General features: G+C 42.1%; 3 protein-coding genes across 3 annotated transcripts in view; all 3 read left to right on the top strand.

Moving 5' to 3' along the window:
* The window catches only part of LOC134672110 (dolichyl-diphosphooligosaccharide--protein glycosyltransferase subunit 4), a 39,944-nt gene that overhangs the window by 13,552 nt on the left and 9,486 nt on the right, over nucleotides 1–16,906 (top strand). The gene's annotated exons all lie outside the window — the stretch shown is intronic.
* LOC134672049 (lipase 3-like) lies at nucleotides 3,804–5,210 on the top strand. The gene has a single exon (XM_063529948.1). It carries the CDS (start codon nucleotides 3,879–3,881, stop codon nucleotides 5,208–5,210), a length of 1,332 nt encoding a protein of 443 aa, XP_063386018.1. The 5' UTR covers nucleotides 3,804–3,878.
* LOC134672048 (lipase 3-like) lies at nucleotides 10,082–12,095 on the top strand. The gene has a single exon (XM_063529947.1). It carries the CDS (start codon nucleotides 10,115–10,117, stop codon nucleotides 11,999–12,001), a length of 1,887 nt encoding a protein of 628 aa, XP_063386017.1. The 5' UTR covers nucleotides 10,082–10,114; the 3' UTR covers nucleotides 12,002–12,095.

Genomic DNA, 16,906 nt, shown 5'->3' with positions numbered 1-16,906 from the left:
TCCTGACTCAAAATTGACAATAGTACGTAAAGGGATGTATTACACTAGTATTAAAATATACAATCATTTGCCAAACTACATCAAAATGATGTCAGGAACAACATTTAAAACTACATTAAAGAACATACTCATAAAAGCAAGTTTTTATAGTTTAAATGAACATTTTGATTATAATTTTAACGATCTCATGTAATAATTAATGTTCCTCTAAATGTAAAAATGTTAGATATTATTATAGGTATTATTCGGTACTGCATGATGAGATGAAGGAGATGAACCTATCAGTGTTGCCAACTTGGCATAATTGATGCCAGATCTGGCATATTTTCACTTGCTTTGGCACCAAAATTTTCCATTTAGCATCTGGCATATTTTTTAGCATAATTTAGTCTAAGCCAAGTTTGCACCAACTTGGCAGCAACAATATGCGCCGTCGCCTTATGTGGTTCATATTTTCATATGAATTTTGACTTTTGTGGACGGATGGACGTCGACGGACTATATAAAGTTGGTCAAGCAGATCTTGTCAGTAGAAAAAGGAGGCAAATTTGAAAAATGTATGTGTTTTAAGTATCTAATTTCAAGCTGACATTTTAGCATTTGTTTTAATAGCATATTCCAAAAAACTTTGGCATAATTTTGGCATAATCGAGACATTAGTCTAGCAAATTTTCAAAATCCGAGTTGGCAACACTGGAACCTATTGCATGCTCTGACAGGTAGATTATGTGTTCTGATAAACATTGTAACATCTTTACTACTGTAAATGTACCATAATCTTGCAATAAATACATTTTTGATTTTGAGTTTTAAAAGGTTAAAATTCATTGTACTTATTTGAATTTGAGTGACAAACTTGATTTTTAATAGGTAATGCGTGCAAAATTAGATATGTACTTACGTAAGTATTTATAATATATAAATCGATACCATACTATCGCTCACACCCCGCACGTTACCTTCATACATCGGTGGACCTTAGTACATAATCATACCTATGCTTGTACAGTTAGGGGTGTTGCTGTTTGTTTTGTACGTTATATCTACCGTTATATCCCAGTAACCTATCTATAGCTGCTATCAATTCCGAGAACCAGAGTGTTTTTCATGCACACAAGCAATGATAGTCACTGGTTTTTGTAAAGACTAAGTAGTAGACACCTATTTTTTTTATCTCGTAAAATATTTATTTCACAATTACTACTTATATCAATAGGCAAAATCCACTAACGCAGGCTTCGTCAATATAATCAAAGCAAAAACATCTGCAAATCTAGTAAAACTAATCTAAACAACAAATACAACAAAATTACCCTTCTCTTCAATAGGTATACTCAATACTCACCCGGACCAAATTATGTGCTAAAAATACTGGCGGTATTCCCTCGCCGATTGCCCAGTGATATTTGTTGGATCAGGTTACCAGAGCGAGGGTCGCAGCCCCTTTCTTTCCACCGTCGCACACTATATCCTTGATGAAGGTTTTCGCCTCGCCACACTAAGGCCCCGCCGTCTCGACAGCAACCGGGACAAGACAAAACCTAAAGGGGTCCATAGATTAAGTACCTGTTCGCCGGACGATATCATCAGCCTGTCAGTTGTTCGGAACTGTCACCTTTTGCGATTAACAGGCTGATATCGTCCGGCGAACTGGTAAAATCTGTTGTACCCTTAATAGTAATAAGTAGTTACGTAATAATTTTTAAGAAAAAAAAACCGACTTCTATGGGGCCCGGTAAAAGATTATGGTAGATGGTGCACTATGTAGAAAAGGAGGTAAAACCAGTACCTACTTTCTAGTAGCATTTCGTTTCCGTAAGGGTCGTAGTTATCTAGCCTAACCTAACCCACTTCTCTGATAGCAGTTCGGTTCTGTGAGGATCGCAGTTCGAATCTAATCAAACCCACTTTTCTAGTAGCATTTCGTTTCTGTAAGACTCGCAGTTCTAACCAAACCTAACCCACTTTTGTTCGGTTCTGTGAGGATCGCAGTTCAAACCTAACCTAACCCACTTGCGCATGCGGTGCGGTGTACGGGAGTTTGAGCGGGAGGGGTTTGGCATCATCATACCCACATTTTATGGTAGGTAATCATAGTGGTTTATTTAGTTTAGGTATCATAGTGGTTTTCCGGGTCAAGGTCCGGGTCTCTGAGTCAGAGTCCGGGTCCGAGTGCCGGTCCAAGTCCGGGTCCGGGTCCGAGTCCGGGTCCGAGTCCGGGTCCGAGTCCGGGTCCGAGTCCGGGTCCGAGTCCGAGTCCGGGTCCGAACCGGATCCGGGTATGAGTCCGGGTCCCAGTCCAAGTCAAAATCGAAATTCGAAATCACCAAACATGTACTATGCGTCGTTGAAGAGTTCTGTTCTGATCATCATCAGCAGTTCCACTTCATCAAATGCGACAGTTTTTAATGTAAATGCTTGATTTTATGATGAAAATACAAAAAATTCTATACGTATGCCTTTAAGATTTGAGGAGTTCCCTCGATTCCTTATGGATCCCATCATCAGAACTCGAGCTTGACAGAAATGTGGCTTAAAAACTAAACTTGCTTAACAAACATAACGAAGAGGACAAATCGCCAAACGTGAACTATGCGTCGTTGACGAGTTCCGTTCTGATCATCATCAGCAGTTCCACTTCATCAAATGCGACAGATTTTAATGAAAATGCTTGATTTTCTGATGAAAATACAAAAATCTCTATACGCATGCCTTTAAAATTTGAGGAGTTCCCTCGATTTCTCATGGATCCCATCATCAGAACTCAAGCTTGATAAAATTGTGGCTTAAAAACTTAACTTGCTTAACAAACATAACGAAGAGGACAAATCGCCAAAGGTGAACTATGCGTCGTTGAAGAGTTCCGTTCTGATCATCATCAGCAGTTCCACTTCATCAAATGTCACGTTTTTGAATGTATATGCTTGATTTGTTGATAAAAACACAAAAATCACCATATGTATGCCTTTAAGATTTGAGGAGTTCCGTCGATTCCTCATGGATCCCATCATCAGAACTGGATTTTGACAAAAACGGGACCAATCTGTATGCATATACATACAATCAAAAAAATAATTTTCAAAATCGGTCCAGTAATGACGGAGATATGGAGTAACAAACATAAAAAATAAAAAAAAAATAAAAAAAATAAAAATAAAAAACATACAACCGAATTGATAACCTCCTCCTTTGGGATTTGGAAGTCGGTTAAAAAACTATCCATCCTTAAGTCAGGATCAAAATACTCGTGATAAACTGACAAATAATTGCCATCACCCGGATTCGACCCTGTTGTTTACGATTCTATAAACGCACGTGGTAATGAATCAGAGAAAAACAGTTTCAGTATCAGTGGGATTACCCCACTTGTCGACCCGAAACATACAGGATTTTACTGGAAAGTCAATGGTAGGTAGTAGAACGTACTCCCATCTTAAAGGCCGGCAATGCAACGCACTCACACCCAGGTGTCCATGGACGTCGGTAATTGCTTACCATCAGGCGATTTCTTGGCTCATTTACTGCCTGTATCATAACAAAAGTAGTACATACTACATAGGTACCTATGTCATCGTCATCATAATCATAATTTAAAGCCTTTTGTCCCCCACTGATGAGCATATATAGGCCTCTCTTCGCATATACTACTTGTCACGGTTCTGAGCTAATCTCATGAAGTGACCCGCAATTTTCCGAATCACACGCCAAGTTAACGAGCACCAAGCGCGCTTTTCGTATGAGTAGGTAATATTATTAGCTTGGCCCGTTTTCTAAGTAACGCAGCTGGCCACGTAAATCACGTGTGATAAGGAATCATTCGTTGTATAAAACAAAGCTACGCGACAGATCAGTTTAGTATTGACCTACTAACGCGCAATATGGCCGGGAAGATATTCATATTTGCGGTTTTAATTATTGCCTCAGGCCACGGACAGTTAGAATCATTCTGGGACTCTAATACCTCTTCTGAAACGGACACATCAACTTCAAGCGAAAATAACTTTACGGGATTTCTCTCAAATACGTATAACTTCTTTAACCGCGTCAGCAATCTCTTTACCGACCAGAGTACCAGCGACAGTTTTACCGACGAATACAAGTCCGGCTTTAGCAACGAAGACTGTCATCTTACCTGTGACCAGCTCATCACGAAATACGGATACCCGGTTGAAACGCATGAAGTCATAACTGAAGATGATTACATTTTGAAGATGTTCCGGATACCCAGCGACGGACCGGTAGTTTTTCTTCAGCATGGATTATTAGGAAGTGCAGATGACTATTTAGTAGCTGGACCAGACAACGCATTAGCTTATTTGCTAGCAAAAGATGGTTACGATGTTTGGTTGGCAAACTCGCGCGGCTGCAAATACTCACGAAATCACACCAAGTTGGACCCATCTGAAGGCGCTTTCTGGGACTTCTCATGGCACGAACTTGGCTACTATGACTTGCCAGCCATGATCGACTACACTTTGAACGCTACCAGACGACAGAAGCTAAAATACATTGGACATTCTCAAGGGACTACTGCTTTCTGGGTCTTAGGATCCGAGCGCCCGGAGTTTATGAAAAAAATTGAACGCATGATTGCACTGTCGCCAATAGCTTTTACCTCACACATGAAGAGTCCTATCATAAGATTTATTGCTCCCACAGGAGGGTTCATTCACAGTCTTGCAAAGAGTGTCGGTCTGTATGAGCTTGCTCCCGATAATACCTTGATGACGTTGTTTAAAAGAATAGCGTGCAGCGGTGGACAGTCTGCAGAAATCATGTGTACCAACCTAATGTTTCTGGCAACAGGCTATAACATAGAACAGCTTAACATGACTAATTTACCAGTGATCCTAAGCCATGTGCCTTCAGGCGCGTCAGCAAAGCAGTTCGCGCATTACGGGCAAGGGATTATCTCCGGGAAGTTCAGGAAGTTTGACTACGGTGAAACGGAGAATCTAGAGCGGTATGGGTCAAGTGAGCCGCCACACTACGACCTGTCGCGGGTGTCGCCGCCCGTGTCGCTAGTCTACAGCGACGCCGACTGGCTATGCGACGCGCGCGACGTCGACACGTTGCACGACAAGTTGCCCAACGTCGTCGACAAACACAAGGTGCAGCCGACGAACTTTAACCATATGGACTATGTGTTCGCGAAGGATGTGAAACGACTTATTTATGAGCCGTTGAGTAAAATGTTAACTCGTTACTAGTTATAAGCCCTCGAATGACGGAACACGGATCCGCGTACGAGGAAACTATTAAAAAGTAATCCCGGGACACAGAATAAATAATAGTACTAGGTACAGAAGATTCACTCCCTAACAAAACGCGTCTGTTACGATTTAGGACAGATATGACCGCTAGGTGGTAACTAGCCACGCGCGGCTTGCCACCAAAATTGGTGTGGGACGGATGTACTTGCGGAGCGAGCGACGCCTGCCCGGGACACGAGGCACAACTACCCCCTCTAAACGTTCGCCCAACATATTGGACCAATAGGTTGGGCCATCGTGCAGAGGAGCCATTAAAGGATGACTGGCGCTAGATGGCCGCGTCTAGGCTGAAGCGTCACGTGTCATTTTCTATGACGGCTGATCGGTGATCACGTGGTGCTTTCCATAGAAAACGAAGCACCGAAAGCTCCAGCCCGGCCCCGGCCCGGTCTAGCGTGACTCATCCTTAAAGAAGGTTACACCTAGTTACAAAATACAAGATAAGATTATATATGTATATACATATTTGTAATTACTTGTAAAGAAAAGTGTCTCTATTCTACTACATTAAATTATATTGCTTGCACGCGACTTCAACTGTGTATCTTGCGTAATAGATGTGTTTTGTGATAAAATTGTGTATAGTTTCTTGCCATTGATATAACTCGAACTCGTTTATGTGCGGAAGGTCAATACCGGATATATCAATAAATAACCTCGTAAGAGTTATTTAAAATATTTAAATATACGCCAATTAATTCACAAATCTAATCTATAACGGCCTTTATACGTTAGGCAAACTTGTTTGTAACGAATTAACTCGGATGTATTTAAACTACATTTATAAAACAAATTAAAAATTGTAGTAGGTAAAATATAATATACCTACCTACTTATTAATAGGTATAACTAGCGACCCTCCCCGTCTTGTCACGGATTACACAAAACTTAACACAACTCATCTTCTTCTTCTTCCTCGCGTTATCCCGGAATTTTGCTACGGTTTATGGGAGTCTGTACCTTTCACTTGACAACTAATCCCATGATTTGACGTAGGCAACTAGTTTTTACGAAAGCGACTGCCATCTGTCCTTCTAACCCAGAGAAACTAGGCCTTATTGGGATTAGTCCGGTTTCCTCACGATATTTTCCTTCACCGAAAAGCGACTGGTAAGTAAATATCAAACGATATTTCTGACACTTTCAGTCAGTCAACCTTAGTCTCAGGATATTTTAGCACTATGCCAGCCTGAATCAATGGAAGAGTTCCTGGCATAGTTCTAAAAATACTCGTCGTATTCCTAAATGTGACATGGTTCTAATATTTCCATTGATTTATGACCACACATATGTGCTTTATAAACATACTAGCTTTTGCCCGCGACTTCGTCTGCGTGGAATTAGTGACAGCAGCTAAAGTAGGTACAGTCAAAGAATTTAATTTACTACCCATTTTGTACTTTGTCAAAGTGACAACCGTATGAGGTCTCTAGCGGCTTTCATATTGATTGTCACTGTGACAAAGTACGAAATGGGTCGGAAATTAAATTCTTTGACTGTACCTATACTTAGCGCCTGGACAATGCATGCTAATAAACAATCATTCAATTCGCGCATTGTTACTTCAATTATTAGGCAATTCATTAACTCTTTCAATACCCCCCTTTGCACTCTCTTCAGGGATGATTTCGGACATATAAACTATCCTGTCCTTCCCCGGCACTCAAACTATCTCTACACAAAATTTCAACTAAATCGATTCAGCGGCTTAAGGGTCAAACAGATTACTGTGTTACTTCTCTCCTGTAGACATACACAAGAGTTAAGGGCTATAAAGGGACCTTTTCACGTGGATAAGGGTTAAATAAGAAAATTAACCTTTATAGCCCTTAACTCTTGTGTATGTCTACAGGAGAGACGTAACACAGTAATCTGTTTGGCCCTTAAGCGTGAAGAGGCTACAGACAGACACACTTTCGCCTTTATAATATTAGTAAGTACTTATGTATGGATTTATTTGTTCAAAGTTCATGTAGTTTTTAGGGTTCCATACCCAAAGGGTAAAACGGGGGACCCTATTACTAAGACTTCGCTGTCCGTCCGTCCGTCTGTCACCAGGCTGTATCTCACGAACCGTGATAGCTAGACAGTTGAAATTTTCACAGATGATGTATTTCTGTTGCCGCTATAACAACAAATACTAAAAACAGAATAAAATAAAGATTTAAATGGGGCTCCCATACAACAAACGTGATTTTTGACCAAAGTTAAGCAACGTCGGGAGGGGTCAGTACTTGAATGGGTCACCGTTTTCTTTTTGCTTTTTTTGTTTTTTTTTTGCATTATGGTACGGAACCCTTCGTGCGCGAGTCCGACTCGCACTTGCCCGGTTTTTACAATAAGTTGAATTAAAATTACGTAGTAACAAAATAAGTAGTTCATTGTATTTAAAGGTGCTGGCGTAGCGTATGTCAGCAGAAGTGGTTACCTAATTAAAAACATGTGCAAAATGAATCGTTGAATTGACACGTGCCGGGGACTTGGTACAGTCTGCATCGAATAGATATAGACGGCCAAAGTTACCAAATATATCGGTACACATCCTTATTTTAACAAAGGTGCACGGACTAGCAAGCGCAGCGTAGGACGTCCACCCACAGGATGGACCGACCTTGTTATAAGGCTGCCGGAAGAGGCTGGATGCGGGTCGGTTCCAACCGGTACGAATGGAGGTCCAAGTGGGAGGCCTATGTTCAGCAGTGGACGTCTTATGGCTGAGATGATGATGATGATGAACAAAGGTGTGTATAAATAACACTTGCACTGCGTGTGCTATTAAAATCGTTGCAGACTTTTCTTGGTCTAACTTTAGCTAGGTCCTTATCCCGGAAAACGCGCATTTTGAGTATTTATATGTTTTCCGAGCAAAGCTCGGTCTCCCAGATTAATTAAACTATTTAGGTATTTTCAGGATTCGGTACCTCAAAAGAAAAAAACTGCGCCTTATTAGTGTCTAATCTGTCTGTCCCAATCTAATTTGCTCCGAAAATACTAGGCCGGTTGAAATTTGTTACACATTTACTACATATACATACACACACACACATACACACACGTACACACACATTTACTACATATACACATACATTTACTTTAATTTAATAATTATTAAGTATGTACCTACGTTAGCGACCCGTCCCGGCTTCGCACGGGTTAACAAATTAAACACCTTAAACGTCCTAAACCTTCCTCAAGAATCACTTTATTGATAGGTAGGTGAAAACCGCATGAAAATCCGTTGAGTAGTCTTTGAGTTTATAGCGAACATACATACAGACAGACGCAGCGGGGGACTTTGTTTTGTAAAAGGTGTTAGTGATTTGTGCTGGATTTGTGACCTGTAGACCACGTGGTATGGCTCCGCAGTTTTGAAATTTTTCCGAAATCTGAATCGTCTAAAAAAATATAATATTTTCTTAAACCTGTTTACAACATTGCACGAGAATCGGTTGAGAAATGTTACATTCAGGTTAAAAAATAAATACTCTAACTCTAATTTAAACTAAACATGTACAGTCACCGGCAATAATATGTTACACAAAGAAGGCCGCAAAAATATCTGACACGATTTTATTTCTAGAGCCATACGAGCGAGTCACATATTTTTGGAGCCTTCGAAGAGTAACATATTATTATTGCAGGTGACTGTACAGTCGACGTTAAATATGTTTACATTTTTCGCCTTATTCTTATTACAAAGGCATAAGGTGCAAAAGTGTAAACATATCTTTGACGTCGATTGTACCTAGACGAGAACATCCATGTGACATAGATAATATATAGCTTAGGTAGGTATTGATAGGTATTTATGGCAAGAATAACTTGTATAACTACATATTACAAAATACATTTAAATCGTTTTAAGTATGGCTGTAATACAAATTAGGATCATGTAAAATCATTTATTTTCAGGTACCTAACTAATAAGGCCCATAATTATATAATACATACCTTACAAACTAACATACCTATCTACAATAATAAAACTCTATTATTATAAATTATTGCACGTGACCGTCGTTACATGACTACTTTAGGTCATACTGAAAGTTCCTGTAATCTCAAAAACTGAAAATATAATATGTAGGTACCATTTTCTATTATTATAGTCGGCTTTGTTGTCGCACATTGAAATGAAAGTCGTATAAAATTCTAGCACGAAAACTTCTCGACTTCAAATTATAGAGTTAGACTAAGAAAAGTCTGCAGCAATTTTGATAGCCCACGCAGTGCAAGTGTTATTTATATGTTCGTCATAATTTCATAGAAGTTTGACGTTTAAAATAACAACGTTCTTCCTTCCACATACAATTTTCAAACTGCATTCCTAAAAACACATAACATAACACCCAAATAAATTGTATCCACCTCAACAAAATTGTTTAAAGTTTTCTTTCACTGCGTCATCTCTAAGTGGCTCATTATAAGAACTTTCAGTATTGCCCACGTGATGTAGGTATTATAAATATTCAAGCATACTGAGCATGCGATGAAAATTTCACGTACCTATATATAACTCAAACACTTTCATACCTATTAGGTACTTACTTTGAGGTTTAATTGGCTACATGCGTGAATGCACAGAAAAAATCCAAGTTTTGTTTATCTTCATAAGCTGAAACAACATCACCTCCCTTTTTCGTCAGTAGGTAAAAATAAGACTAACATTATTAATCGCTGCATAACAACACGTAAATATACCACTTGCAAATAATACGTAATCGAAACCAAATCGACGACGCAGCATATGCAACCGCGCGCTGAGTCGCTGACTTAACATTTAAACAGTATAAAACGGCCGGACTGTCCAACCGAAATCATATTCGACAGAAACTTGCAACATGAAGGTCTGTCTTGTAGTGTGCCTCGGTCTGGCGCACCTGGCCGCCGCCAGCATCTTCAAGAGGCATCACGAGCGCCCCATGCAGGCCCTCAACCTGCCCCTCACGTACATCGACCCCACCAGCTACAAGTACGGCCAGCTCCTCGACCAACAGCAGCAACAGCAGTACCAGCGCCAGAAGACCCTGTCCGAGGACAGGTCCCAGGAGCGCAAGTACCAGGACAGAAACTCCCAAGAAGTCAGGGAATACCTCAACCCCGAGACCGCCGAGATCAGCTCCCATGAAGCTGATGAGCAGATCCGCGTCAACATCGTCGAGTACCAGAGACCGCTGGAATCTCAGATCTGGAACCAACACTCCGCTCTGCCCATCTCCAGCTACCTGGTCCAGGAGCCGCAACTCTACCAGAGAAGCAGCGAGGAAGAGATGAAACGTCAGCCTCTCAGAAGCAGCGAGGAACAGATGAAGTACCAAACCCAGCTGAGGAGCAAGGACCAATACCAGCCGCAATACAGCAAGGACCAGGTGAAGCCATACCAGAAGAAACGCAGCGACGAACAGAAGTACTACCCGGCCGTGTACGGCGACAACGTGGAATGGAGCGGCATCCGCATGGCCGTCGGCCCGCGCTCCCCCATCGTCGAAGAGAAGGACATCGAGCGTATCTTCGCTGACGCCTACAACACCGTCAAAGACTTCACTGAGGAGGAAAAGAAGACCTTCCACCAGATGTACATGACCGCCGCTGAGAACGAGGACACCCACTTGAACGTCACCCAGCTTCTCCAAAAGCACCAGTACATCGTTGAAGAGCACACCGTCAAGACCGACGATGGCTACATCCTTACTCTGTTCCGTATCCCGCCCAAGCAGAAGACTCGTGATGTCCAGAAGCGCCCAGTCGTGTTCTTGATGCACGGTCTCCTCGGAAGCGCTGACGACTGGGTTCTCTCCGGGCCCGGTGTTGGCCTGGCTTACCTCTTGGCCGATGCCGACTACGACGTCTGGATGGGCAACGCCCGCGGCAACAAGTACTCCCGCCGCCACGTCAGCAAGCACCCCGCCCAGCCCGACTTCTGGCAGTTCAGCAACGACGAGATCGCGCTCCACGACCTCCCGGCCATGATCGACTACGCCTTGAACACCACCCAGCAGGAAAAGATGTACTACGTCGGCTTCTCTGAGGGCACCACCACCTTCTTCGCCCTGGCTTCCTCCCGCCCGGAATACAACGACAAAATCATCATGATGCACGCTCTCTCCCCGATGGTGTACATGAGCCACACCCGCAGCCCGCTCCTCAAGATGATCGCGCCCAACAGCCCGTTCTACGAGCGCCTGCACCAAATCCTCGGACACTCCGAGTTCAAGCCCACCAAGGAAGTGATCCAGACCGTCGGCGGCGATATGCTGGCCAAGAAATTCGGCTGCGAGCACGTCGCGTCCAACGTGAACCTGGTCATGTCCGGTATGGTGGACAACTACGACCCGAAGATCGTCCCGATGATCGCGAGCCACTTGCCCGCTGGAGCTTCGACCAGACAGATCAAGCAGTACGGCCAGGCCGTGGCTACTACTTTCAGACGTTACGACTACGGGCCCGCCATCAACATGAAGGTGTACGGAAGCGAGCAGCCTCCGAAATACCAGATGTCTGCAGTCCGCGTGCCTGTGACGCTGTACTACAGCACCGAGGACTGGCTGGCGCAGCCCGCTGACGTCGAGCAGCTTCGCTCCGAGCTGCCCCGCGCTGAGTCGTACCAGGTCCCCCAGTTCAGCCACCTGGACTTCCAGTTCTCCAAGAACGCCCCTGCAGCCGTTTACCAAAGACTGATCGCCTCCATCGAGAAGAACCAAGAACAGAAGCAGCAGTACCAGCTATAAGTTTAGGTTAATTTTAGTTACTCATAATTTATCGTTCATTAATTTATCATTGCGAGATTTGTATTTTCATGAATAAATAAATCCGTCCATCTTACTTTATCTTATTACTAGAAGCCCTTTATCTGGACCTTTGCTTGACTAAATCCAAAAAAATCTTAACAAAAAACTTTTTACAATTTTCTATCAAGTTTTCTAATAAGCCGTATTTCTAAATATAAAGGCGTGTAAGGCTGTGTTTCCACCAGAGATGTGCGAGTATGCAATAGTGTTTCCTCGTACGTTTCCGGTGGAACCGCAGCCTAAAGCATGACAAGAAAATAATGGGGTTGGCAACTGTCAAAGGTTGGCATAGTTAGTATACAACATGGTCAAAAGTCTTTCGTGTTGACATGAGATAATTGAAAATTTGTACGGTACCCTCGGTGAGTCGGTGCGCGAGTTAAACGAACTCGCACTTGACCGGATAAAAAAAAAATATAGTTGCGTTGCGTGGAATTCTGACGATTCCTGGTATTGTCAGAAAAAAAAATACTCCTCAATTTGTGGTGAGAATTACAAGCCAAAATAAAATATTGGGAATACATTTTAACATAATTATTTTTATTTAATTTATTATAAAAGTTTATTTGTGAACATAAATATATTTTATTTTTAAAGTGCATTATTTGGACATGAAAAAATATTAGGTATTTTCCTGGGGTACACAATATTTGTTACTGGTATCATTTTAATGACTTTCATATATCATAAACCTTTGGACTGCCCTCAAGTCCATACAAAAAAAAACCTTTGGACTAAAATTGCAATATAATTTTAGTCCAAATGTAAAAAAAAATATATTTTTACTTTGTACTATCTAGACCACTTAAATTCACTTATGTGATGCCTTTATAATAATGGTTGGGGAAAGCGGATATCTCGACAGACAGATCGTGATAGTTCGAGCAATACCTACTATTAAGTAGAAAATAAATATTAGTTTTAAGTTAACAATGTAATAGATTAGGATTATTAAGAGTATGTATAGAATTATAGATAGCTTCAAGATAACATTTGCATGCTTAACCAGCAAAATACGTTTCTGTACGGGAATATGTTTCCTATTAACACCTTGTTATACCATATTTTATGCGAATAAAGAATTTCATTTCATTCATTACTGGTAGTTCTGAATTTCCGACAGTGCTGAATAAAGGATTTTCGTAACTAAAACTATGTCTTATTTATTTCTAGTCGTAATTAATTTACGTTGAAATTTCGTTCATGGGAACTGCCCCACTTTGAAATTTATCAGTTAAATAATTAAGAGTTCATGCAACATGCAAGAAATAATAACTTCTTAAAAAATAATGGACAATCACGTGCACGGTAAAAATAAATGTTTACTATCCCTGAAACGTCAAATTCTGACAGTTGTTCAACTCATGTTCAACTTTTCAGAACTCCACGGAACTAAAAATAAAAGTTTATATTCAGCCCAAAGTCGATAAAATCCAGTATTCGAACGATTCGAACTCCGTTGCAAAACTTGCAAACATGTTTGCGAATGCGCATAATACAGATTCCAATAATCAATCGTCGTATATATTGTGCCGTTACTGTAAAAAGCCGTCAATAAACGAAGAAAATTTAAGAATACTTCGCTACAAATGGATTAAATGGGGAGTGGTAGGTGCTTTCGCGGCTGTTGGTGGTTGGACCATAGGAGCTAGTGTACTGCCATTTCTGGGATTCAAATCTGCAGGAGTCGCTGCAGGAACTTTTGCTGCAAGTTGGCAGGGACCCGCCGTGGCGGTAAGTTTATACATTTCATTTATTGTAAATACTTACAGTGGATTTCGGATATAATGCCTTGATCACTAGTACCGAGTACAGTGGCGAGAGAGTGCCCTCAGCCTAGTGCTCAGTAGCTCAGCTCAGTACTGGGCATGGTATGGTCAGCCAAGAAAGCGGTCTACCACAAGTCGAAAAGTGGTAGATCACTTTCTTGGCTGACTGTACAAGGCGTAATTATAATCTTCAAATCCTTGGTCAGAGTGAACCAAAGGCGGCCCAAAGATTAGAAAATTGTAACCAAAAGTGCAAAATACATAGGAATCGTAAAAGACGTCCACTTTTTGCTGTGTAATTACACCTTGGGCTGTTAAAAAATAAACCTCTAAGACTAAGGCGGGAGCTTTGTCTTTGAACCTAACCATATCCAAGTAGGCTCTGCTCCGGAAGGTCTTGCTCGCTCCCTCACTGCACTGCCACTGGCTTCAAATATATTAAAGTTAATATTCTCGGCTATTTTTGAAAACTTTATCCTACAAAACTTACAAATCACAAGGTAATTAATCCATTTTTTTTATTTTTTAGGCTGGATCAGTGTTCGCCATATGCCAATCATTGGGTGCTACTGGGCTTGGAGTAGTATTATTCGGTAAAGTTGGAGTAGCTGCTGCTGGAGTTGGTGCTCTTGGAGTGATCTACAAATATCGGGAAAAATTTGAATGGTGCTCCTGCGATCAGTTACAATGACTTATTCCAACAGCATTCAGTGGCGGATTTGCAGTCTTGGCCGCCCTAGGCCCCGGGTCCTGTAGTAACTACTAGCTGCGCCTTTCTCAGCTCTCATCATATAGACTGCCGTTTTGCTGCCACCCCTAATGTCTTGCCGCTCTAGGCCCGGCCCTTTTTTTTTTATTGGGAGGAAAATCCGTTATGGATACCTCCACACCGCAGGGACAGCGCGGAGGTTATGTCGGACTTTCACCGACTAAAAACCTCCCATTTGTCCTCCTCGGCGCATTTCGGACGGCTCTGGGATCTTCAATGAACGCGCCAGTGCCGTCCTAGCGCTATGCCCCTTTGTAGGTTCCCTCTTTTTTCAGCCGCAGTCCCTAGCTGCGACTGACTCCGACCCCGTGAACCGCTTTTAGTCGCCTTTTACGACAGGCAGGGGATACCGTAGCCGTATTCTTACGCCCGGGCTACAGGGCGCTCTAGGCCCGGCCTACTGGGTCTTAGGGCAAATCCGCCACTGTGAATATGTTAGCAAACAGAATTAATTGTCTTTGAATACGAGTAACTGCTGTTTGATACACGCACGCAGTAACAAATAAATAAATGTACAGTTAAGTTTATTAAGTATAGTTATGTATAGTTATAACACTAGGATAAGATTATTTTTATGTTACTAACACTTAAATAAATAATTTAGGTATTATTGTTATTATCAGGGCTCGGGACCGGCTTTTTCTTCATACATTAAATACGGGTATTATTACGTTCTTTTTCGTTCTTTGTTTTATTATTTCATTTTTAATAGGACAATCTAATAATACGAACTTGTTACCTAAATACATGATTCAGTCCTACGTAAAGAGCATAAACGAATTAAAAATATTGGGCTATTTTAGGTTTAAAAAAAACCGGATCCGAGCTCTGGGTATTATAATTTATAATTAAAATCAAGCAAAAATCGGAAAATTAACGTTTAGAAATATTTTTTTCTACTGAAATTGTAAATGACTGCATGAAGAATAATAAAAAATATTCTGGATATAAATTCAAATGTTAATTTCTTTATTCCATTTGCGTCCATTGGCTCCATGTGGCTCACGATGTGGCCATAGTAAAAGTTGTTAAGTATGCGACCCCCTCAGACTATGGTCAGACATAACAAAATCACTGTGTATAATGTTTATATTAAATTATTATTAGTCACAAGAAAGAAAGATAAACTTAATAGTAGGAGATAATAAAAAATAAGTTCAAAAACTAAAACCCGACTACTGCAAATCGCGCTCTAAAAAGTATGAAACAATATAGAATTCTTATCTAAAATTATCAAGCAGGAAATATTATAAATGTTACCATTATTTTTATATAAAAATACAACGTAATATAATTTACTGATTTTTATATATTTACAGAGATTCAGAGGATCGCCGTGGTTGTATGCCACGATTATAAACTTAAAAGTAATGTGGCATACGACCACGGCTATCCTCTGAATCTCTGTAAATATATAAAAAAATCAGTAAATTATATTACGATTTCGTTACTAACTTTTTGAACACTTTATATTACTTTTGCGAGGGCGTCCTCAGTACAGAAATGCACGCAGAGCGCCGCCTATATCGGGCTACGCCCTTTAGTGCCTATGAGGGCGCTGAAGGCGCCCGGTTTTGGAACGCGTACGTCGGGTTACGCGCGACACTTTTAGTATGAGGGCGCCGAAGGCGCCCGGCTTTGGAACGTGTACGTCGGGCTACGCTCGACTCTTTTGGTATGAGGGCGCCGAAGGCGCCCGGCTTTGGAACCCGTACGTCGGGCTACGCCCGACACTTTTATTATGAGGGCGCCGAAGGCGCCCGGCTTTGGAACGCGTATGTCGGGCTACGCCCGACACTTTTAGTATGAGGGCGCCGAAGGCGCCCGGCTTTGCAACGCGTACGTCGGGCTCCGCCCGACTCCTTTAGTATGAGGGCGCCGAAGGCGCCCGGCTTTCGAACGCGTACGTCGGGCTACGCCCGACACTTTTAGTATGAGGGCGCCGAAGGCGCCCGGCTTTGCAACGCGTACGTCGGGGTCCGCCCGACTCTTTTAGTATGAGGGCGCCGAAGGCGCCCGGCTTTGGAACGCGTATGTCGGGCTACGCCCGACTCTTTTAGTATGAGGGCGCCGACGGCGCCCGGCTTTGGAACGCGTATGTCGGGCTACGCCCGACTCTTTTCGTATGAGGGCGCCGAAGGCGCCCGGCTTTCGAACGCGTACGTCGGGCTCCGCCCGACTCTTTTAGTATGAGGGCGCTGAAGGCGCCCGGCTTTGGAACGCGTACGTCGGGCTACGCCCGACACTTTTAGTATGAGGGCGCCGAAGGCGCCCGGCTTTGCAACGCGTACGTCGGGCACCGCCCGA

This window comes from Cydia fagiglandana, chromosome 16 (assembly GCF_963556715.1).
Source record: "Cydia fagiglandana chromosome 16, ilCydFagi1.1, whole genome shotgun sequence".
Lineage (NCBI taxonomy): Eukaryota > Metazoa > Arthropoda > Insecta > Lepidoptera > Tortricidae > Cydia > Cydia fagiglandana.
This window is presented reverse-complemented; position numbering and strand designations above follow the sequence as displayed.